The sequence below is a fragment of the Psilocybe cubensis genome, chromosome 3, assembly GCF_017499595.1.
Source record: "Psilocybe cubensis strain MGC-MH-2018 chromosome 3, whole genome shotgun sequence".
Lineage (NCBI taxonomy): Eukaryota > Fungi > Basidiomycota > Agaricomycetes > Agaricales > Agrocybaceae > Psilocybe > Psilocybe cubensis.
The window spans coordinates 432,938-456,950 of NC_063001.1; the positions used below are offsets into that span (position 1 = coordinate 432,938).

The following is a 24,013-nucleotide window of genomic DNA, read 5'->3' on the forward strand; positions in this document are numbered from 1 at the left end:
GATAGTAGCATGATCTTCATGGGCACCACGGCTCTGGGCTCATTTCAACAATAGTGTGAACGTAATCCTGTGCTTGAAGGCATTTGAAAGCGCGATACATTCCCAGACTTCCTGATCGCATTCTATTTCCGATAAAGGTAATAGTTGCTGCGCCAAATGCGCTGGATTCTGCGATTTGAGATCTTTCCATAGACTAGGTTGCAAATCTTGTCCAAGTGGGCAGGGCGGTTAACGGTCACCATTGAATCAAGGAGACAGTTGAGGAGCTACTCGTCCCCGAATAGAGAGCAAAAAATAAACGCCCGGTGGGGAACGGTCAGCCAGCGCAATCTTCCCTGTAGTAGAATCTCTATAAGAGGTCACTAGATTCTTGGAATGAAACCAACCAGCTCTCTTCTCTTCAAGGCACTCGACAGTTACCTTCCAACCTAGACTAGTAAACTCGACAATCAATAGCTTCGAGATGTGTCACTATCGCCAGTGAGAATATTGTCATTCGATTTATGGACTCCCTCATAGACAATACCATTCTTCCCTAGAGTTTGCAACTTCTACAAATGCGGTCATAGCCAACCACTGGTGCATATAGTTCGTTTAGTTATTTGATCAATTGCTGACTACAATTTTGCAGCCCGATCAATTGGTTTGTATCTTTGGCGGTTTGTAGTTCCATTCTTCTAAAATTTCTGTTCAAGATTCCTTGCAACAAAGCACATTGCAAATTCAGCCCGTATCACGACCCAAACTGTGTTTTGCCCAAATGCAGGCAAACTTGCGCACAATAGTGAGTCCACATTTTCTCTTAGTGTAATGCATAAACCTGAGTATTCTGAAACTTTATCAGCCGTGGATATCCCGAGAGTTACTGTATGTGTATTTTATTGTTATGGACGCTTGTCAAATGTTCAAAGCTGTTGTAGCTCCTCATATCAACAGTACCTGTCCTACTTGCCAACAGCATGGGATATTCTGAATATCCCTGCCGGCGTGCCTGGCGCAATGTAGACAAACGACGGCTTAAAGATTGTCTTCTCATCCTATACACGATTGAAACTAGTTGTTGCATTCGTGATTTAATTTCTGAAGTTTTTATTCTCATCTAATAGATTTTTCTGTATTATTTAAGATTTGTACGGCAGCGATAGTTTTACATAGATTCCGTGTGCAGTACTGGATCTTTTTTTAACAACTCAACACCCTCAGCTTTACGATATGACAAGTTGTTTCCATCGCATTCCGTTATGATTTTGATTTTGTCCCATTAATTACCATTAGACTTTCTGACTCCAATGTATTCGGTTATTTATCCTTGTTGAACCCATAGGTGCATGTACTCTGATCCCTGTAAATAGTAACGACAATCGGGCAATGGTGCCGTCGTGAGTCCACAGCTATGCGGCTAATAAAGAATGATCCGCTCACAGCCACGTCATTATCAAAGTAAGTTTACCAAGACTCCTTAGCCGTCTATGACTCCAATATGAGTCAGTACTAAAAACAAAAGAAGTTGAATATTCATTTATCTCTAATCCATCAGTACGAATTCAGAAACTGCCGGCGTCCGGCTGTCAATCTGTGTGGGCGGCGGCACTGCTATGTACCTTTGTTTCAAGTTGACCCGCCCCAAATGAATATACTGCTAGTATCTGTGTATCATGTTCCCACTGTATACATATCTGAGCCGAAGTCTAACTTCGAGCTACTGGACTTTTGTTTATGCACCAATATTTATGTAGATTTCACTTCATCTAAGAGCAACTTGAATGCTAGAAATCAACATCAGACCTTGACCATGTTGTGTGCAAAATTCGTCGCCGATGATGCTCCGCTTCAATGTTTCATTCCAGCATACCTTGAATACACATTCGTTTGTCTCGCTTCGCGGATCACAATGAAGTGCCTTTGCTGTTGTGAAGCAAAATTAACGTTCACACAAAAGATACTAGCTACGTGATGCATTCCGAGTCCTTCCCATGATCATCAATACCTTAAGACTTCTCCCTTTTGGGACTAGTCTAAAGCTCTCTTATCCCTCAAAAGTGTATGCAATTAAGTATGTGATTTCTACCCGTGACGAAGCTTAACGAAGCTTAGTTGAGAGATACTCCGGTTAGGAGGCTCAGTCACTGGTTATCTAAACTTCCTTCCTATCTTCACCTTTTAGAGGTGGAAGAAAGCAGGCGTTGATCAACTAGTGCTTATATGTAGACTCAGAGCTATCAGAAGATGAGCCTGCCTTATCTCATAACGTATCACGCTTAAGATCGCTAAGATACGCGAGAAGATTACAACCTAAGTGCTAAACTCTGCACGCCTGCAGTTGCTAGAACGGTATCCGTAGTAGCTTCATTGCCAGAAGTTTCTATCACTGGGCCGCACTATATTTTGAGAAACTATGGTTCTCTATCACCTATCACAATTTTCCCTGACCTTGTTCACCCATGTAAATTGCGTTTGGGTATGTCTATAAATAGACAAGATATCCATCGATTTCACAGGTGTAATGTTCTGACACTTAGGTTGTTACTTCAATACAATACTTACAAGCCATCCATACTTACAGTCATTTCTCTTACTCCCCACCTTGACGTAGAATTGTGGCAAATTGTGGTTGATTGCAAACCCCCTGTATCCGCGGATAATTTAACGTCACGTGGCTCCGGGTGTGCACCCGAATTTCAGAATCAAAACGCCTTCTCTTCCATTGTGCACGCAACTTGTTCCAATTCTTATACCACCGCGGGATATCCAAGCGGGTAATCAAACCTTTTTTGCTTCCTTTCTTCAGCGTTCAACAACTAATACGGTACCCTGAAGTTTGGGACTTCAAGAAAACGTCCAATCGTTCAAGGTCCATGTCGGAGCAAGATCCTCTACTTGGAGAGCGAGGTTCAGAAGGATACGACGGAGATCGATCTGTCGGAAAGGCTGTACGAACAGTTGGACCTTTGGATATATCACGCTCGACACGTTATGGGATATTGGCAGGCCTTTGGAGTGCGACGTTTCTCTCAGTGCGTTCTCATGGATTTTGTGCAATGTAATTAGCTTCTGATTTGCATTGGCTTCCTTAGGCCCTTAACCGTGAGTGGCAACTGCTCATAGAAGTATCGATGAATTCACGTCTCTGCAGAAACTTTGGTTCCAACTAGTGCGTCGGCATGGGCCCGTGCTCTCTTAAAATATACACAAGCTGATGACGCCATGTTAGTGATACCCTCAATATCATCCGAATTCAATAGATCAAATCAGGCGAGTTGGCTGGGCACGTCGTGAGTTCCACGATCCCATATATCCCGACATATCTAAAAGCATACAGATATCTACTAGCGACATGTACCTTTACGCCACTGTATGGGCGTCTTTGCAATGTGTTGGGCAGGAAAGGTGCTAACCACACCGCTCTGGTTTTCGCCGGCGCTGGAGTTCTCATGTGCGGATTATCAAATAGCATGGAAATGTTGATTACAGCACGATTCGTGAGCTCTGTTTTGATTCCAGCAAAAACTGATGTTCATTTTTCATAGCTTTCAGGGATCGGAGGAGGTGGATTGATGACAACTTCATCGTGAGCGAACTACTCTTGCTCATCTAACAGTTCTAATCGCTTCTTCAGGATCATTGTCAGCGATATGTACAGCATGAGAGTTGGTTGAAGGATCTCTCAAAGTTGGCTTGGTATTCACGCTGATTTACAGAGTCGAGGTCTGACACAAGGTGTTGCAAGTGTCTTCAATGGAGTGAGTTTGCCAACCGGATCGATCAAACTAGAATGTGACACGTTCTAGCTTGGATTGGGATTTGGAGGACCTTTTGGCGGATTAATCACCGACTGGTATATCAACCATCATGTCGGTCTAGGACAGCTTCCGCTAATCACTGTGCCTTTAGGTTGGGATGGAGATGGGCGTTCCTCATCCAAATCCCTCTCTTTTTTGTGTCATACTGTTTGACGACCTATAACTTGAATTATGTCACCGAGGTAAGGCTTCCTCTCAGCTTGGGTGTCCCCTCAATCCGATCCGACATACTAGGGAACGGGGAAAAGCACCAAGGAAATTCTGCGACGGATCGATTACCTAGGGAGTGCAAGTTTGATGATGACTGTAAGATTTCTTTGATTCTGAATCCCGTCTTTTCTCATCGCCATCATGCACAGGTTGGCTCTATCCTTATGTTTCTCAGTGCCCGCTACAATGAAACGCTTCCAGTAAGCTTGTCGTGATTTTTTTCAATTCTTAACAGTTTTTACGTCCGTTTACAGTGGTCCAATCCTCGTGTGATTATTTCTATCACTTCCGCGGCTGTTTTTTCCGTTATTTTCTTCCTCGTTGAACTTTTTGTTTCACCTGAACCGGTTCTAGCCCCGTTCCTTCTAAGACGGAAGATTCCAGTTCTCGTCGGGTTCTCAAACTTTCTTGTTGCCATCTGCAATTTTTCTATTGTTTATTTCTTCCCGATGTGGTTCCAAACAGTTTGCTTGACAAACGCCTCTACCGCAGGTAAGAGTATTTCGCTGTTATGTGTTACATGGTCAGGAATTGATTTCTAACACACCGCAAGGTTTACACCTGCTTCCGAACAGTCTTTCCATGTCAACAGGGTCTCTGTTCGCCGGATGGATGATGCATAAGACGGGCCGGTACAAAAAGATAAATCTCGTTTTCGGAGCATTCCCATTCATTGCAGCTGTTTTTATCTATCACATACGTGAAGATTCAGGACCAATACAATCGTGGTTCAGCATTGTATGCCGTATTCCATCTGCATATCTGTTGATATCTCCTGACAAGATGTCATTTTGACAGATTCCCCTGGGCTTTGGAAACGCCGTTGTTCTTCAAACTATGCTCAGTATGTCTAGTTTCTTCACTTTTATGCATGTGGCTGTGAGTGAGACAAAACTTCTTAGTTGCATTGTTGGTCCATGTTCCAGGTCAGTCGTCCTTTTCACCGAACACATTGATCCAAAATTTTGACCCTTTTCGTCAGAGAACTGTATGGCCATAGGTACTGGGTTCGGTCAGCTCTTCAGAGGAGTAGGCCAAGTTGGAGGTGTGGCAATATCTTCAGCTATATTCCAGTCCAAATTGGAGACAGAACTTCGTAAACGAATACAAGGACCGGATGCTGATGACGTACGTATTCACACGCGTGGGTCCCTGTGGATGCACACACTTACAACTATCGTCCTATCTATATTCTGTTGTTCACATAGTGGGTCAAGAAAATTCGCCAAAATGCGCGCCTTATCATACAACTTGATCCAGACATGCAGCGAAAAGCGCGAGACGCATACTCTGTAAGCTTGAAATCTGTGTTCTTCTTTGCTGCGTGCTCTACGTTGTTAGCATACATTGTCCGACTTCCGGTAAAATTTTTTTTGGTGTTTGACTTACTCCCTGCGGTTGTTAACAGCGGTATGTTGATAGATTCCCGACAAGAAACTAGAGCATCGGAAACCCAGGCCAAAATCGTCTCAGGAGCCTACGGAACCATCGACGCAGACCTCAAGTAGCTCCGGCTTTGATTCCCATGAAGAACCTGCCTCCTCTTCATCTGCAACCCCATTCGATAGCGATGGAGACGATGATAATGATAACGACTTTAACGACCCAAATAAAACACAAGACTTTCGAAAAACTCCACGCCGACGGCTATCAACGTACGAAAACGCTGACGAGGTTATCGCTGATTTGGAACAAAATAAAGTAGCTAACACAGGGAGAATGCAGAGGTGATTGCTGTCGTTGGATACCAAACAATACTACTAAAAGTGATGGGCCACGATGGTCAGCGCGGCCACGAGCATCCCACGACTTTTTCTTTCTACCAATTTCATAGATGCTTGCATGCTTTGCAGAACATTTTGTTATCTTCTTCATTCCTGTTTTGCCTGTTGTGTATCTATCATTCCGATCGAGTAATGCAGTGCTCTGGTGGTTTTAATTACGCAGTGCCTATTCCCAGACGCTGAGAATCAGATTCAGGATGCCATCTTGAAATACCTAGAGATACGTGTCTTGCATGTAGTTAATTGTGTCAAAACACTTACTCGAAGGAGGTATCCTAGTGCGAAGGTACTCTGGTTCTAATTTTATATCCAATTCCAGTATGTCTAAGAGGTCGTTGCTGCCGACTTGGTCAGTAACCTGAATTATTGCTCAAGTGGGTATATAAACAATCCTGATCATGCGCTCGTCCGAATTTGGCGTACATATTAAGGTCTAGGCAACCTGACAGTTGACTCACTGCTTGATCCACCGTCGGCCGTGATTTGAATACAATACTGGTCATTTGTGATATGAGAGATGAGATATCCACTAATTACTCGTCTTGCTAGTTCCCTTGGGCCTTAACGAGTGCGGCCTCCATTGAAACCAACTTAACGCTACATCGATTGACTAGCAACTAGAAAGCCTACAAGACAATATAGTATAATGCCTTGTGATAAAAAATAGCAGTGAATCATAATACAATAGTCAATATTGTAATTTTCACGATACCCTAAAAGCACCCTTGGTACGTTGGCATCACAACCCAGAACATAAGTTATGAGAAACCAACTGCTATAGAATGGACGAACATCGTATCTTAAACCATATCTACCAAGTAACTCCTTTAAAAACATGTGTCTTCGAGGACTTATACTGATATTCGTCTATTTCTTTACAGTGGTTGATTGACAACAGCTCCAGATTTAGGGTCATTAGTAGTCGCATCAGCGCCGTATAGTTGTATCTCAAAAGTGTTGGCCAGATACGGTGGAAGGCGATATTTATGCCGTTGTATATACACATATATCAACAATGCAATTTTGAGCGTGGTATGAATGTAGAGAGCAAGATTTGGATGCTTCCATACTAGTTTCCATCAGGTTTACTGAGATCAAATCCCAAGTTGCTGTGTGCAGCCGTTTTGTCGGCCGTAAGCGGCCGACTTTACAAACTCAGAAGGCTATACATTTTAATTTTAGAGTCCGCCATCAATTTTCTTCAAAAAGCCGAGTCCTGCCGAATAAGCACAAAATTGCAAATGGTGTTGTAAAACTCGGTTCAAGCAACCAATGTAGGTTACTCATAGAGTAAAATATTACACTCGGGTCTCTATGAGTCTATCTACCACCCACAAGCAAATCTAAAACGACTATTCTTCCGTCATTTCTATCATGCCTTCGAAAAATCGGCTGTCAATTTGACACAGAACATGTCGGTATCATCTGGGGTTAACCCTTTCACTTCGACATTAAAATTGGCTGGAAAGGCAAAATGTCACGTTAGGAGGAAAGTTTTTAGAGGGAATTGGATTAGTGTGTATTGAAACCAACCTGGAGGAATGTCCTTAGGAAGAGCTACTGTATGGGAGATTGTATACGAGTCGGGTAGCACAGGGCACTGGACTGTTGCATTCGCCTTGCGACTATGAGACTGCGTAAGCTCATACCATTTACGCAGAGAGAGATAGAAGACGCACGCTTCTTCACAGATATCGTAATTTTTCTTAATTATGTTGATCAAACCAACTTTCACTATAACGTTTGCATTTGCTCCTTCCTGTCGTATCAGCTTATGAGTGACGCGTAAACAGACATTATGCAGTTCAAAGACAAACTTTTATTTCTCTCTGAACCAACGCCTTCACGGTGACGGTTAAATCCTTTCCAGGTTTGGGAGGGTCTGGAGAAATCTGAATCGATTCTATCTTCACTCCATCGTCGGATAGTCCTGAGCAGAGAATGAGTGGCCAGCTCAGCTGTCCTATATACACCTAATCATTTCGTACCACAGTTCACCCAACTCCAGCTCTCAAAGGTATGTACCGAACCATTGATGGCTTCCATGACCTGCTGCTCAGATTCACCGCTACCTGCAACTAGAGACAGAGTAGGAGATGCGAGAGCTAGAAATGCTGCGAAAATGAGGGTTGAGCGCATGGTGGATAGAGTTGTGGTGCAAGTTGTTGAGTGTCTGGTAGTGTGATTTATATACGTATAGAACTGGTCTTCTTTTCGGTCCAGGCTACAGGTTGAATGGTCATTACGTATGCGTTACTCGCTTTGCTAGCAATCTGACTAGCTGAAATTGCGGAGACTCGCATATGTTAAAGACCCCAAGTTAAATAAGTTATGACGACGTTCACAGAATCACAATGATCTTGACTAGAAAAACAATCGATGCCTCCTGTGATCTCAGAGAGTTGATTTTTGTGAGTGCGGTATCACGTCTGGATGTGCCAGGTACAATTATTATTAGTGAGAAATACCTTCAAACACTCAAGGTGGTTCTCCGAACAGTACGACGCGCCTAGTTTTGTCTAATAATCGCATAACGTTATCACCTCTACTAGATTTCAGTTGTCACCAAAAAGTTACCAATTAGTTAAGGATTTCATCACCATGCCGAAAGTACAACTTTTATGTTGAGAGTGTCTTCAGCTAATTAGAAAACTGTGAGATACCCGATACTGTGTTCCAAGAGTAACTATTGCATCATAAATTTACCGGTCAATCATGACGTTAATTCATGTCGAAGAAGGAAGAACGAACCATCTCCAATTGCATGGCAGGATTCATCTAAGGAGTTAATCTGTTGGTTTTCGACATTTGAACTTGCACGGTTCGTAACTTCGTTCCTAGAAATATGTCGCTTCATTCTCCAAACATCTAATGCCGCATTCCGAAAATTACACCAAAACCGATTAAAAGAGCACCTATCACTTGCAAAGGTCTAATTATTGCCATTTGGTTACGAAACCTGTCCAACTCTTGTTCTGCTTCTTCGTGTCGTCTCCTAGCTCCAGTCAAAACATCTATGTGAGGCGGTCTTGAATAATGTTGTCCCGCACCCATTGAAGTTGAACCCGCCGGTCTTTGCGGAGGCGGTCGATACGCATAGTCGGGAGGTGGCGTCTTCTGAAATCCTCTGGAAGGAGATTCCCAAGCATGACTGGCTCGCGCAGCCCTTGAAGGTGGTGGACGTGGATGGTAAACGTGTCCATGGCGAGGTGGAGCGCGATGTAGTAGGCTGCGGTCATACGCTCGCCTGAAGCAGTGTTAACATTCCGCCATATTAAATAGTGATACCACGATGCTCACCTATCACGGTCATTACTCAACACTGAGTAAGCCTCGCTAGCCTTTTGGAACAGTGCGCGCGATGACGGGTCTTTGGATACATCAGGGTGATGCAATTTGCTTAGCTGAAGCCATATAAGGCCATGGCATTCTACATGATAGCGGGGAAGAACAAAACCTTGTAAAAATGTGACTAAACAAACTTGGAATGTCAGTACAAGAGTCCCCACCAGTAGTTTGCTTGGCCCATCATGGCTTACTTTGATTTGAGATTTCGATGCTCCTTCTGGCACCCCTAACGTTTCATAATGCGTGCGTCTTCTGCATGTTGTCGAAAATTGTCTAATTTTAAGCCGAAAAAAAGATGATTTTGTCGACGTTATCATCGTCTAATGTCGATGTGGTGGTGGTTGAATGCTGAGAGCGGCGTCACCGGCTAAACATGGGGCAAAAACTGTGAGAGATGGGTTAGGGTTTAGGTGCGCGGTCCTCGGTGTGGATGGCGAATGCAGAGCAAAAGAGCCTTTCTTCCGTGTACCACAGTGCGTCGAGGCTGGGGGTTTGCGAGGACATCATGAACAGTCCTATTCAAATGACATTGGATTTAGTGAGCTCGTTATTATCCTTTCTCCTTTCAGCTGTGAAATCGACTTATGTCAGTCTTACAGGTTGTGGATCGTCTGACACTGAAAGATGCTCTACGAGGAGTTCTACATTCTATACTCTTTCATCGCCTTTTGGGGACAATTAAGCCGCAGACATTTGAGGTTCTTGACGTGACGATGGTAAAGGATACATGCCTTGGCACAGCGAGGGTTTCCACTGACAGATTGGAACGTAGCCTGGTGTATCAGATCCTCAAATCGAACAGCTTGTATATGAAAAGGTGGATGCCTTTTGGAAGGGGATTGAAGGAGGTCCAAGCAAAAGGGGGCAGGTACACAAGCGCTCATTTATGCACGACTCGCCGCTTACCCTTGTACAGATGGTCGTGACCATGGCTGAGAAAAAAGTCAAGAAAACCTGGTTTTCTACGGGTGAGGAAGAGGTTCCATGGGAGCAGTGGTACGCCTATTGCGATGATGACGAAATGCCCTTACACTAACGTTGTTCCCCAGGGTAATCAATGCTGAACTTCGACAACCAAAAAATGACCGTGGTTCGTGCTGAAGGATTCCTTTCTCTTCTTTTTTGCTCATATTCCAAACGAAAGATCGCGAGACCTTTCATGCAAACCTGGCTTCAGCGCTAACGAAAGCGATCAATACCATCCTCACATATACTGCATCCGACAAAGGTCGCGCAGCAGTCCCTCCTATCACTGACGCTTCCTCGATATCACCTTTTCCTTTCAAAGTGACCGCCAAAGTCGGAAACTTGGAAATCGGCTGAACTGCACTCAATTATCTTTGATGACCCCACATCCCTATCGGTCGAAGAAGGCCCAATTCTAATGCTGCGCTGTTTCGCGATGGTTAATCGATCTGGATAGACATGAATACATACCCGGTAAGCTGGCATAGCTTCCTCAGAAGCTGCACTTAGATCGTCTAGATACTCCCATGCGAGGCCTGCGTGCTAACAAAAGCATGAGCCTAGTTTCAATACGAGACTTATTTCGAATGAACCACCAAGACGACATCTGAACCCAAGAGTGTTTACGCTAGATCATCATCAAGGAGAAGACCTATGAAGAACAACGATGCGCATTTTGAAGGATGGTCTAGGCTTGCCAGCTTTTTTCAGTTCCCATGAAGTCAAATACCTGTGGTTATTTTTCGCTGAAGTGGATTAACCCGTGACAGAGTCGTTCACGTCATCCCTAAAATGCTGGCATATCTGCTACTCAAATTCAAACCCTTCTGGGATACCTGGGTCACTTGAATGTTCACTAGATGAAAGAAGAGCCGCTCTTGCTCTCACACCTTGATCGCGCAGTAGCTTCGTCTATTTCAGGCTTGTCTCTTATCGCCTTCATACAGGATTAACAATCTTTGGTTACAAGAAACACTAGACAACATTCCTTTCAGACAAGATGATACTCAAGGATTTCACTTTCTCAAATGCAAAATCATACGAATTTTTGCAAAAATTTGGTTGAAAATGCACATAGTTAGAAATAGAAATAAGGTTCGTGCCCCACTACGCCTCTCAGAAACGAGGTGATGGATGCCATCTAGAGTTCCGTCAGCGAAGCTTTTTCGAGCGTCTCTTCATATCGCTATCCAAGTACCGATACTGCGGCGTCGTCGGTCGACGTATATAAAGCTCTCCCCTCACGACACTGGGTTTCCTCAGTGCCATCACCATCCGTTGTATTGGCCCTTCTGTGCTCAAACCCTTTACTCCCTTCTTTTTTTCCTACTTTGCTCACTTGTTAGACAAGGAATGCCACCACGAGCGTCATCAAACCGAGGCGGTACCCATAGGGGAGGAGCAAACGTTCCTCCCCGAGGGGCCCGAGGCGGTGGTGCCGGTCGTGGAGGCCAGTCCTCAATCAGTCTACCTGGTGCGGCAGGTGAGCACTGAAATTGCAATAGAATAGTCGAATATTATTCCACCTTTGTGGATATCTGTTAACCTTTTATCATCATACTAGCACCGTCTATTTCGTCCCATGTCAAGACCGTTGGTGTCAAAAGACCCAATTATGGCTCTGCTGGACGGGCCATGGAAGTTTATGTCAATTCCTTTGCTGTCAAAGATGTGCCAACTGGCCATGTTTTTCACTATGATGGTATGCTTTAACTATGTTCCCTTTGTCTCCATTTTTGAAACCCACAACTCTGACTTGATGGATCTTGCGTAGTCGGTAAGTTGTTGACACCCTTTTGACTTCATTTTTTGGAGAGTGTGTCAACGAATCCTAACTTGTTTATAGTTGTGGAGCCAGACAAACTGCCTGCTAGGTTTAATATGAAGCTTTTCAAAGTTTTGCAAGAACAGGAAAAGAATGTGTTTGAGCCAAAGATCTCATATGATGGTCAAAAAAATGCGTTTGCACCCAGAGAACTCCCTTTGGGTCCAAATGACAGTCGAAAGGTAAGTAATGAGTACCACTGGCTGCTGGCCGAAGTCCGATCAGGTATTCTTTTCCTTTCCCAAACAGTTCCCGGTTAGCCTTCCCCAAGCAAATGGAGGGAGCAAGCCGACAAGACCACCAAAAGTCTATCATATCACGCTCACGAAAGTCGCGAAGATAAACCTAGCGTTCGTTTCTATTTGATTATTTCCTATGACCTTATATTCTGACTCGTTGTCGAATCATTCTGAATAATTAGTGTCCTCGAGAACTACCTCAATGGCCAGCAGTCCCATGATGAGACCGTGCTGACCGCTATCATGGTCAGTACGCTATCAACGATGCATATAGCACCCAGTTAATCTCTGAACTACGCTAGGCCCTTAATGTTGTCATTCGCATGGAACCAAACCAGAATAACACGTTCAATAAGCGTTCCTTTTTCATTCCTGAAGGTAGGCGCCCTATCGGTAAAGGCATGGAATTATGGCGTGGTATTTTTCAATCTATCCGCCCAACCTTTCAAAAACTCGTCGTCAACATCGACCTTGCCACCGCTGTGATGTACCGTGAAGGCCCATTAATCAATCTCTGTATGGAATATTTCTCAGCGGATGTCCCAAATATCGGCCCAAAGTCATTCACAGCCAATGTACTCTCGGAGTATAGGAGGGTTCAACTCGCAAGGTTTATTTCTGGTTTAAGTGTTACCGTCGCTACTACCGGATCCAAGATGAGGGTCATTCGCGGGCTTAGCGCAGAGGGAGCGAGCACCTACAGGTTTGAAGCCCGCGAAGGCCACAGCCTCACCGTCGCCCAGTACTATAAAAGCATTGGGATGGTTCTGCAATATCCAGATGTCCTTTGCGTTCAGGTTCGTATCTTCAGCTTCCTCCATCTTCAACGAATCGTGACAATGTATTTAGTTGGGATCCTCTGCCATGGTACCCCTCGAATTGTGCTTTGTACCAAGGGGTCAAGTTATGCGCAAGCAAGTACCAGCCGACAAAGTCAACGATGTACTAGAGTTCTCGACGATGAGGCCACAGGAACGTCTGGAGCAGATCAAAAAGGGTATTAGGGTAATTACCACTGTATCCACGCCAATGAGTGTTGCACTGATTTGGGTACCGTCCAGGACCTTCAATACGGGCAGTCTGATTACGTGCGTGATTTTGGGATGGAAATAAACCCCAATCCTATGAAAGTTCAGATGCGCGTTATCGACCCCCCAAAACTCAGATATGGTCCAGGCAGTCAACCAATCGTCGTAAGTCTATATTTAGTCTGAACCATGCCTCATATCCTCTTAAACCTTTTCCTTGCTCGCAGAACCCTCGCAATGGCTCCTGGAATATGTTCGTAGACCTTATTGTTTCTTGGGATACTTGTACTTGTTGCTAATTTTGGTGTTTGAAGGCTTGACAAGAAATTTTATAAGCCAGCTACCATCGCGCGGTGGATTGTCGTTGTATATGAGAGTCGAAACCGGTTCAGAGATGATGTCCAGAGATTTATCATCAAATCTTTTCTTGACGCATGCAAAGGCGTGGGTGAGCTTACGTCTTTTTTCGATTTTTCCTGCCCTTTAACTGTCTCATCCAGGTGTAGTTGTTGAGAATGAGACTCCATTGGTAAAATTTGAGCACCCACATGGGAAAATTCAGGATGTACGTGTGTTTTTTTATCATAAATATTCTGAATCTTGTGCAAAGCGTCCTGAAACGAGTTTAGCAACTCCTCCTCGCCGGCAAGGAGTGCATGGCGAAGTTGAATGGACTGCCCACGCTAATGGTAATCATTCTCCCTGAGGGAGCGGGCGACATTTATACCGCCGTGAAGCAGTATGTGCTGAATGTCATGGTGCGAACTATTATTCTAACTACTTTGGCAATAGCTTTGGAGACGTTACAGTGAGCCTTCTTTTTTTTGTCGAGTTCCAAGTTGACTGGTTTATAGGTTGGAGTAGCGACTCAATGTCTCAAATTTTCGAAGTGTGCTAGGGCGAAATCGCAATACTGGGCAAATGTTTTATTGAAGTAATTCTATTGCCCTCTGAGGGTTTCATGACGTGTCGACAAAGCTCTAAATATTTATCAGGGTAAACGTAAAACTTGGAGGCATAAATGTTATACCCGATCCTGGACACCCTTCGGTAGCCGCAATTACAGACCCGCACAATCCTACTATCGTTATGGGTAAGTTCATCACGTTCAAGCTTATAACTTGTACGCTCAAAAGAGCACATTCCGTATAGGCGCAGATGTCATACATCCTTCTCCTGGCTCCAATGATCGCCCGTCGTTTACTGCCCTTGTTGGGAGCGTCGACTCTAACGCTGCCAAATACGTTCCGACGACTCGTGTGCAAACTGGACGTCAAGAGATTATTGAGGATCTAGAGGACATGACCAAAGTACGCATTTGGCATTTGACAGATTGGGTCCTTTTGGCTCAGCGAATATTCTAGGAAATTCTTCAGCTCTTCATTAGCTACCAACGAGGTGTTGAGAAGAAGTCAGGAAATCTTAAGAGGCTCATCTTCTATCGAGGTATGTTCGCCAAATGCTGCAGGGCCGTGTTTTCATGTCTGTGCCTCGTAATAGATGGTGTTTCCGAAGGACAATTTAAGCATGTGTTAGAAAATGGTATTGTCTTAGTCGTTCATGTCTTCTCTTCCGTGATCTCATTGCGATGGCTCACAGAACTTCCTATGATTCAACGTGCGTATACGGGCATACTTTCATGCATAAAACCTTAAAATTGCCACAGGAGCGTGTGCAGAACTAAAGCTGAACCCGAAAATTACACTCATTGTTGTTGGAAAGCGCCATCATAACCAGTGAGGAGTTTCTTCAAATCTTGATATACCCATGTCCTTATTTGATTTTTTAGACTTTTCCCAACAGGACCTACAGAGGATAGGAGCGGAAATTGTCCAGCCGGCTCCGTGATCGATCGCGAAATCACACACCCAACAGATTTTGATTTTATTTTACAAAGCCATGCCGGAATCCTTGGGACTAGTCGCCCTGGCCACTATTCCGTGAGTGCATATTCATTGCATGATGGCACACTCATTCATACCTTTCATCAGGTCTTGCATGACGTATGTTTCGTTTAGTTGAATGAAGCATAAAAAACTAATGGGATTCCTTGACCGGCTACTGCTTCCTTAGGAATATGGATTCAAGTGCGTACCTTGTAAAATAATTTCGCAATGATCTAACTAAGACGCCTTTCAGTGCCGACTCCCTACATGCCCTTTCATTTGCGTTATGTCATGTATACGCACGTTCTACGCGCTCTGTTTCCATCCCTGCTCCGGTTTATTGTTTGTCGCGTTCAGTTTGACACTCTGAGCACATTCTAATTCAGTTTCAGATGCCGATATCGTCTGTTCACGTGCAAAGAACCATTACGATCCACAAGGCTCGCTGCGGTTGTCCGAGACAGGATCTCAGGTCTCCGGCACAAGTGGAGGTTATTTGGAGTCATTCAAAGCTGGATTCAAACCTCTTCACAGCAACCAGAAGCGGTTAATGTACTTTTGTGTAAGTTTAAACTTGGTCCTAGATTTAAAGTAATTGCTCATTTATTCCAGTAATTTTTGTCTCAACCAACAAACTTCCGATTCTGTGCTTTGTGTTTGTAGTAGTCTCATATATCTTCCTAATGGCAAGTTACTGCGGTCGACTCCATGGTAACCTGTCATTCATTTCTCTCCTTTTGAGCAATATTTGAAACATAGCGTTCAACGTGTGTTATTGTTATTGTTGTTGTTGTTGTGTTGTGTGTATATCTTCTGTTTTTAAATTGACATGTCACCGTGATGGTCATGTAAAGACAGGGCCATTTCATACCTGTATGTCATAAGACAGTTTATTTATAACGTACATTACCTAAGATTTAATAATAAGGATATTACGTGAGACATGGTGGATTTACTCCCGCTACCTAATTAGGAGATTAGCGTGATGTACGTGTGATTTATCCTGGCAAATCATAGCGTACATGACGTGCCATTTAGCACTAAATGGAGCCGCCGGGTGGCATGCGGGATCCGCGTGTCGGGCTGCACGGGAAAAACACGGGCCGCAAATGAACCGGACGGGTCCATCTACATCCCGTGTATTGCAAGCAGACGGATCCGTTTTGACCCGTGTTGTGCTGTCAGACGGACCCATTTGACCCGTGTCTTCCCAGAGAGGGAGGGTTATTTATGGGGTATTGCAAGTCAATGAGCACAAGGGCTCCAAAAATAATTTATTCATCTCTACCGGTATACAAATGCTTTTCCAAACTCGATTCAATCCCTGCCAGCCCAGCGTCAATTTCCTCCAGCACATTATAAGTCAGAATCTCTGACTGCAGCTGATGCAGCCGGAGGTTCTTGAACGTTGTAACCTTTCCGTCATAACTACTGTCGCCGACGGAACTGTCAATTATTTGGTCGTATGTTGCCCGTAGCTGCTGCTCGGTATAATTCTAAAATAGTTGTCAGTATCTAGTGCTTGGTAATATCTGAGTACATACATATAGAAAAGGAGGGTTAAAATACGCCGTCTGATCTGTCACATTCTCGAACTCAATGTCAGACTGGGTGGGAGGCGAACCGGGGTAGCCGCCCATGGGATCAAACCTGCCGTAGGTTCGAAAATAAGGGTTTTGAAGGAGCAGGTGGCATGCTTCAGGGGGTGGAGAATAGCGACCTTGCTTCCTCTCAGAGAAAATAGCTAGACGAGAGTCCATAATGATTTTGTCGACGACAGACGTGTATGAAACATGTGCTGCCATCAACGGCGGAGCCGCATCATCCCGGATGACAGGCATAGGTGGAGGATCCAGGGTATCTGGAATAACAGGCATAGGGGGAGGATCCAGGGTAGGTGGAATGACAGGCATAGGGGGAGGAGCTAGGTTATTTGGAATGATTGGCATTGGCGGCGGAGCCAAGTCGTTCCGGATGACAGGCATTGGCGGCGGAGCCGTGTCGTTCCGGATGACAGGCATTGGCGGCGGAGCCGTGTCGTTCCGGATGACTGGCATTGGCGGCGGAGCCAGGTTAGCTGGAATGACTGGCATAGGGGGTAGAGCCAGGCTAGCTGGAATTACTGGCATTGGCGGCGGAGCCAGGTCTTTCCGGATGACTGGCATAGGGGGCGGAGCCAGGTTAGCTGGAATAACAGGCATAGGGGGTGGAGCCAGGTTAGCTGGAATTACTGGCATTGGCGGCGGAGCCAGGTCTTTCCGGATGACTGGCATAGGGGGCGGAGCCAGGTTAGATGAAATGACTGGCATAGGGGGAGGAGCCAGGTTAGCTGGAATAACAGGCATAGGGGGTGGAGCCAGGTTATCTGGAATGACTGGCATTGGCGGCGGAGCCAGGTCATCCGTCCTTGCTGTGCGTTTGCTTTCCTTAGAGTTGCTAATATTTGAAGACATTGCTGATGCTCAGAAATCAATTTAAATTTACTTGAATTAATGCAATTAGTCTTACATTTTATAGGTTTTACGGGAGGAGGTTCCTTCAGTTTTTCGAGAAGCCTGGTAAGATTGTTGAGACTGGTGTAGTCAATGGGGGAATTTTTGCTAGAGGTGGGAATAAAGTTGTAGGAGGACATACAGTCCAGAAAGTGCAACTGGGTGGGCTTGTTTATATATCTCACGGAATACAATACTATCCGAGGATTCTCCATGACACGGAAATAGATTCACCCGTGTATCGAACTTAGCAACTTTTGCACAAACTGGATCTGGTGAAGAAATCACATGACTCAGATTGTACATGTTTGTGTATGGTTTTGTTTTGCGGGACCGCTTTTTTTTAGACTTTTTTTAGACTAACTCCAACCATGATCACCACCCCACGTTCTACCGTGCCTCACCCATTAACGCGTCTTCCCCCCCAAAAAAAACGCTTTCCCAATGGCCTCTTCATCTTCCACCACCGCCACCTTCGCCCAACGCCTTGCTGACTGGGAAAAAACCTTTACAGAGTGCTACCGCAATGGCGAAAGCGCGTTCAACGCTCAGTTGGAGCAGCTCTACAGGGACTTGGTGAGTAATCGATATCCCTTGAGCATAAGACTTACTGAACAAAAAAAATTCATCCAAATAGGTTCCACTGTGTCAAGAACACGTCAGGGACGCGGCCAACTTCCGCCTCGTGGATTATGTCGCAAGCCCTGTCGTGTATTCATACAAGACCAGCCAGGGCAAGGACGGCAAGCAGGTAGCAAGGTTCGAGATTGACTGGGCAAATTTGCATCATCAAGTTGCAAATTTCAAGGCATACCAGCAAGGCCAGGAGGCACAGAGGAAGAGGAGGGAGGAGGAAGAGCAAGAGAAGAGGAGGGAGAAGGAGGAGCAAGAGGAGGAGGAGAGGCAGAGGGTGGAGGAGAGGAGGAAGAGGGAGGTGAGGAGGAAGAGAGAGGAGAAGAAGAAGAGGGAGGAGGAAGAGGAGAGGCAGAGGGAGGAGGAGGAGGAGAGGCAGAGGGAGGAGGAGAGGAGGAAGAGGGAGGAAGAGAAGCAGAAGGTGGAGGAGAGGAGGAAGGAGGAGAGGAGGAAGAGGGAGCAGGAGAGGAAGACCAGGGAGCAGGAGAGGCAGAAGGCGGAGGAGAGGAGGAAGAGGGAGCAGGAGCAGGAGCAGGAGACAGACGAGGAGAGGAACAAGGAGGAGACGGAGAAGAGACGGGCCGAGAAGGGCAAGGGCAAGGCAGTCGAACCCCCGGTGGAAGACGGACCCGTGACAGACGCCCACAAAGACAAGGGCAAACGGAAAGCAGCGGACCCCGTGGAGTCCATTCAGTTGGCTCCAGCGGACTACAGGGGCCCACGGACAAGGAAGGGGGAAATCATTCCCCACATCACCGCCTCCAACATGCCTGGTCACCCAGCGTACAGGGAGAAGCTGGAAAGATTGGCGAAGTCCAAGCAGGGGAAGTTCAGGAGCAAAGCAATCATAAGAAGCCACACGGACGAAGACGCGGACGCCGACGTCGACGAGGACGACGAAGGCGATGACCAAGAGGCCCCGCCTACCACCCCCACCCGGAAGATGCTCACCCGGTCTGCAAAGAAGGACGCCAACCAGGACAATATCCCCCCCATCAGGAAGGCGCGGTCGAGATCCGAGAAAGCGCGCCAGGTGCCGGAGGGGATGGTGGATATGGTGGAAAGGTGCACGGGATGCACCAAATTCAAGGTGCCGTGCCATGTCAAGGGAGAGACAGGCACTGAGCCTCTCGTCCCCGTAAAGCACCAATCTTGCGAGTCTTGCAAGTCTCGCAAGATTCACTGCAGTTTCTACCCGGGACGTTTCTACCCGGGACGCAACACTGTCGCCGGGCAATTCAACCTCTCGACGCCGCTGGGAAGTTACGGGGAGGTGTTGAAGTTGGAGGAGGGAGAGGATGTTCCGGCGAAGGGGAAGGCCGGGGAAGGGTCGTTCCCTGAGGATGTGGGAGAGCTGCTTGTGCAGCTGTTTGAGCGACAAGGCCGACTGATGGAACGGATGGATGGCCTTTCCGCGTCCATGACGGCGATAAACGCACGGATTGCAACGTTTGCCGAGACAAACTTGGCGGTGGAGAAGAGGATGAAGACCGTCGAGGACAGCTTCCAAGAGCTGAAGGCCGAGTGGACCACGGCAAAAGAACAAGTGGCAGGAAACACTTCGCTTTCCGTCACGATGTTCAACAACATCAAGCAGGCGATCCAGGACGTTCAGTACGTGGTCGGGGTTTTGCTGGAGCAGGATGAACAAAGGAATCCCGCCCCCAAACAGGCAGCAGGACCCTCCAAGACGGAGGTTGAACAAGAATCGGGTCCGTCGCGGACCCGTGAACCCACCTCTGCGCCACAATCCCCCAGCCCACCACCACCGCCAGCACCCCTCCCTTCCCCACCTCCACCTCCAGCAGCACCCATTCTCCCTTCCCCTCCTCCACCACCGCCAGCACCTGTCCTCCCTTCCCCACCCCCACCTCCACCCGCACCCGTCCTCCCTGCCGTGTCTGCGCCACCAACAGCGCTATTCTTGCCCGGTTCGACTCCGGAAGCGCCTTCGCCCCCCCCAGCTGGCCGACCCTCGCTCCCACCGGTACCACCCGTCCTTTCCCTGTCTCCACCACCCCCTCTCCCAGCTCCACGTCCTCGAAGTTCGACGTCAAAGGCCGCACCGTTGTCAAAGGGTGCACCATTGTCAAAGGCCGCGCCATCGTCATCGTCAAAGGCCGGCCCATCCTCAAAGGCTAAGCCATTGTCAAAGGCTAAGCCATCCTCCAAGGCTGGGCCATCCGGGAATGGACACTCATCGGAGTTGTCTGATCCCTCGGACAGCGACGAGGTTGAAATTGTGGAGGAGGATGTTGAGATCGTGGCGTCCACGCTGCCCGCGTCGAACATAGCCACAAAGACAAGGGCTGGACGGAAGCGAAAGGCGGAAACGACTCTGGCTGAAGCATCGCGCTCGCCCAAAAAACCCAAGGCCCAAAAAAAGTAGTGTATTTCAAATCTTTGTAACTTTTTTTGGTCTCCTTTTTTGCCTTGTCTCATAGATTGCATTGTACAATTTTTAATATTTGGACTGTATATAGTTTTTACTCTCATGTGCTCATCTGTTTTATATCTCTCCCAAAAAGTAGCACTTGATGATTTTTAATGAACCCGCTTTCTGTTTTGATTTTGTGTGAAAACATGTTTGAGAAACATCAAGATAAGAATGAAAAGCATCACATTCAATAGGTATTATGAATCTACTTCAGCAGCTAGGCTTTCAAAGTTTTTTTTCTTTGTCTTTTACCTGCTACAACAAGCAGACTTGCTTCCTGAAGTGCTAAGGCATCCGAAGTCACATTCCTGCGGGCCCGTGTTTCATCCGTATCTGGACTTGTTACTGTCTCCACAAAGGCATCACAAGTCACGTCCCTGCCGGCCCGTGTATTATCCGTGTCTTGGGTTGTTCTTGTCTGAACTCCACTTTCTTCCACTGTGTCAAGTGGATCTGAGTAGGGCTTTGTTTTTTTCCTAGGTTGAATCCTTCTAGTTGGTTTTGGCTTAACTGGGGCCGGTACAGAACTCTCTTCATCGGGTCCGTCCATTTCCGCCGTTCCGACATATGGCTTTGTTCTTTTTCTTGGCATAATCTTTCTAGCTGGCTTGGGAGGCGCCTCCTCAACCTCTGGAGTTGGGCTGGATGATGGATTGACAATTGTTGGGCTGGATCTACTTGGTAGAGAGGGTGGCTCGCTAGATCTTGAAGGTGCGTCGGTAGGAGTCTCATCCGTCTCTGGCGTGACTTCAAATCTGGCAGTAGTGCGTGGCATCGCGGATGCCGGACTGCCCCGTCCATTATCAAACTCTGACAGATTGGATGATTCAGAGTCGCTTGAAGATTGGGTTTGAAGTCGTATAGCTTTTTGCCTCAGGCGACGTTTGGTTATTGCTGCAGGAGGTGGAGGTATCGGGTGGGCTTCTAGGCCGTCAAACAAGTTGGACGGATAGAGAGGTTCCATAATATCATAGCCATTTCCAAAAACCTTTGAAAATTTAAAGGGGATGTCTCCTTGGGCTTGACGGTCCCTCCATAGCTTGAGAATTGCAGAGGTTGACTCCAGGCGGAGCCGGCTCGGATCCGTCACGGGGATTGAACTTGGCCAATACTCTGGATCAATCATTTCTGCAGAACGCCTTTCAAGAGCATCCCAAGGAACACTTGAACCAGGCCTGTCCTTGGCTAAAGCTGTATACATAGTTAGCAAGTTTGTTGAGGACATAGACAAATTACACACCATAAACCTTGTTCATGTAAATTCTAATAATTGACTTTTGTGCATAAGCGACTTCTCTCCCAGTTGAGCCATAGATAGGACTAGGTACTATTGGAAATCCATTGCTGCTAAACTTGAGGGATTTTTCATGAAACGATGCATCTGGCAGTGCTGGATTGGCCACACCCTTCTCTATTTCTGAAATGTGGACGAGGTATTGAACAAATGCTCTGTGAAAAGCGGCCAACTCGGATGGAAAGAGTTGCCCAAAGGAAGGAATTCTGACATCGTCGAGTGCTAGATCGCTTGTCTGGGTCCTTCAATGCCCATCAGTCAACATTAATACGGGCCAAATTATTCCGCCGCGAATGCTTACGGCGGAAACTTTATCCGCCGTAGGGTGTTTACGGCGGATAAAGTTTCCGCCGTAAGCATTCACGGCGGAACTTGTTCATGCCGTGTTTAACACTTACATTGAGTATTCGATTTTACCCTCAATATCATAATGCCCCTCAAAGGTAATGGACCTCATACCCATTCTCTGCCACTTAAGTTTCTCCATTTGTCGAAGTATTTTTCTGCCTTGCCTGGCAGCAGTCCTGCAGATGTCAGATTGACGGCGGAAACAAGTTCCACCGACTCACTTTGCCTTCATTGATTTTGAAACACCTTTCTTATTCCATTCCTCGAGGATCTCCATGAACCTGTCCCGCTCCTCCTGAGTCAATCTGGCCTCAACCTGCTTACGTCCTTGTTGATAAAACTTCATCCAATCTTTACTTCCACGAGCAGCATTCCCTGATAGAAGCGCAACCTCGGAGTCAATCTCTGCCGACTTCTCCTCACGGAATACCATCTGAAAGGTTATACGGGAGTTCAATCCTTCCAATTTTACACCAATTCGATTTGATGCATGGTTTCTAAACCAATTAAATATTCGCTATTGTGATGGTTTATGTGTGTAACAAAATTTTCAAAGAAACAACGAGCTCACATGCTTCTTCACCTTCCATTCTTTGTGTAGTTGCTTATCTTCCTTCCTAGCACGTCTAGAGTATCTGTGATCCCATGTAGCTTGCAGCTCAGGTATGACAGTGTTCTGTATGTAGTCTGCTTTGGATGACTTTGATGTATCTTTGTAGGGCTGTACATGCTTTTTCAACACGCGCATTTCCTTTGTTGTCCAAATATTTGATTCTTCCGGCGGAAAGTCACCCTCCGCCGTCTGTCCGTTTCTGGGTCCGTTGTGGGTTGTGGCATTTGCGGTAGAAGGAAGCGGATCCGCGTCGGGGGATGCATTGGTGGGCATAATTGCAGTGATGTAACAAGTAGCTTATCGATGAGTATCTGTGTGATCTGGTCAAATCTCACGTCATACGGAGATAAAATAAGCTTCCGATCATACTAAATAAATGATGTGATGTCATATTTTTCCCAATCAGGTAATCCCGCTTCATCGTCGGCCACGATGATCAAAGCATGCTGGTCGCTGTCACATACATTGACCTCATGATTTTGCAATAGTTCCCTCTGCATTCAATCAATAAACATGGAATTTTGTAAACATTTAGCGCTTTATATAAAGATAATTTTACAAGGTTTTAAATTCTTGTCAGATGGCTGTAAAGATACAGAAACACAAAATGCAAATTCACGTCTTCTCACCCAAAACTTGTGAAACCCAAAACGGCAGTCATCTCAGAGACCATGAGAGGTATTCAAATGCATAATTTTTTTCAAAAAATATAATGATCCCAGTGAGCTCATTTTGACACATTTTCTAGTATATTGAGAATATCTCCTTAAATACGAGGATTCACATTCTACAAAAAATGTCATTCGGTAGCTATTAAAAATATCTTTCATATGATATACGCCGGAGGAATGAGGGGCCAGCCAGTGAAAAGATATTTCAAAAACACTCCAAAGTGTGGTTCTGAAAGGGTCGTTCTGCATCATATTGTACATTTATGATGGGATCACGTCCATTTTGTGCATCTCTGGATTAAGTTTTGTTCATAACATTTCACTCACTCATCCAAATATGCTGCAAGATAAGTCATATGAAAGCTATTTTTCTCCTCTTTAAAACGGCATAATTGAGGGAAATTTATCTACAGAAATAAACATGTTATACTACATTTAG

General features: G+C 45.9%; 8 protein-coding genes across 8 annotated transcripts; 4 read left to right on the forward strand and 4 right to left on the reverse strand.

The window, feature by feature from the left end:
• Positions 1–4,196: 4,196 nt before the first annotated feature.
• Positions 4,197–5,741, forward strand: JR316_0002965 (uncharacterized protein; the record flags this gene model as incomplete). The annotated part of the gene is made up of 7 exons (XM_047888748.1): positions 4,197–4,210; positions 4,365–4,404; positions 4,809–4,854; positions 4,913–4,936; positions 4,993–5,138; positions 5,219–5,302; positions 5,433–5,741. The coding sequence occupies 7 exons, from the start codon at positions 4,197–4,199 to the stop codon at positions 5,739–5,741; spliced, it is 663 nt and encodes a 220-aa protein (XP_047751122.1).
• Positions 5,742–7,166: 1,425 nt separating this feature from the next.
• Positions 7,167–7,933, reverse strand: JR316_0002966 (Phosphatidylglycerol/phosphatidylinositol transfer protein; the record flags this gene model as incomplete). The annotated part of the gene is made up of 5 exons (XM_047888749.1): positions 7,167–7,255; positions 7,328–7,419; positions 7,474–7,553; positions 7,612–7,724; positions 7,783–7,933. 5 exons carry the CDS (start codon positions 7,931–7,933, stop codon positions 7,167–7,169), a joined length of 525 nt encoding a protein of 174 aa, XP_047751123.1.
• Positions 7,934–8,808: 875 nt separating this feature from the next.
• On the reverse strand, positions 8,809–9,107 carry JR316_0002967 (uncharacterized protein; the record flags this gene model as incomplete). The annotated part of the gene is made up of 2 exons (XM_047888750.1): positions 8,809–9,041; positions 9,095–9,107. The coding sequence occupies 2 exons, from the start codon at positions 9,105–9,107 to the stop codon at positions 8,809–8,811; spliced, it is 246 nt and encodes an 81-aa protein (XP_047751124.1).
• Positions 9,108–10,070: 963 nt separating this feature from the next.
• Positions 10,071–10,465, forward strand: JR316_0002968 (uncharacterized protein; the record flags this gene model as incomplete). Its single annotated transcript, XM_047888751.1, has 3 exons — positions 10,071–10,138; positions 10,192–10,232; positions 10,287–10,465. The coding sequence occupies 3 exons, from the start codon at positions 10,071–10,073 to the stop codon at positions 10,463–10,465; spliced, it is 288 nt and encodes a 95-aa protein (XP_047751125.1).
• A 996-nt stretch (positions 10,466–11,461) lies between these two features.
• JR316_0002969 (Protein argonaute-2) lies at positions 11,462–15,681 on the forward strand (the record flags this gene model as incomplete). The annotated part of the gene is made up of 25 exons (XM_047888752.1): positions 11,462–11,591; positions 11,673–11,810; positions 11,955–12,115; positions 12,183–12,283; positions 12,355–12,418; positions 12,475–12,969; positions 13,022–13,177; positions 13,234–13,365; positions 13,428–13,453; positions 13,515–13,648; positions 13,701–13,765; positions 13,830–13,939; positions 13,993–14,008; positions 14,055–14,134; positions 14,196–14,293; positions 14,353–14,510; positions 14,565–14,646; positions 14,701–14,742; positions 14,800–14,817; positions 14,867–14,936; positions 14,990–15,140; positions 15,192–15,203; positions 15,274–15,287; positions 15,340–15,428; positions 15,479–15,681. The coding sequence occupies 25 exons, from the start codon at positions 11,462–11,464 to the stop codon at positions 15,679–15,681; spliced, it is 2,745 nt and encodes a 914-aa protein (XP_047751126.1).
• Positions 15,682–16,360: 679 nt separating this feature from the next.
• JR316_0002970 (uncharacterized protein) lies at positions 16,361–17,035 on the reverse strand (the record flags this gene model as incomplete). Its single annotated transcript, XM_047888753.1, has 2 exons — positions 16,361–16,582; positions 16,631–17,035. The coding sequence occupies 2 exons, from the start codon at positions 17,033–17,035 to the stop codon at positions 16,361–16,363; spliced, it is 627 nt and encodes a 208-aa protein (XP_047751127.1).
• Positions 17,036–18,022: 987 nt separating this feature from the next.
• On the forward strand, positions 18,023–20,600 carry JR316_0002971 (uncharacterized protein; the record flags this gene model as incomplete). Its single annotated transcript, XM_047888754.1, has 2 exons — positions 18,023–18,154; positions 18,216–20,600. The coding sequence occupies 2 exons, from the start codon at positions 18,023–18,025 to the stop codon at positions 20,598–20,600; spliced, it is 2,517 nt and encodes an 838-aa protein (XP_047751128.1).
• A 265-nt stretch (positions 20,601–20,865) lies between these two features.
• On the reverse strand, positions 20,866–23,176 carry JR316_0002972 (uncharacterized protein; the record flags this gene model as incomplete). Its single annotated transcript, XM_047888755.1, has 5 exons — positions 20,866–21,839; positions 21,889–22,184; positions 22,341–22,466; positions 22,512–22,807; positions 22,862–23,176. 5 exons carry the CDS (start codon positions 23,174–23,176, stop codon positions 20,866–20,868), a joined length of 2,007 nt encoding a protein of 668 aa, XP_047751129.1.
• Between the last annotated feature and the right edge of the window lie 837 nt (positions 23,177–24,013).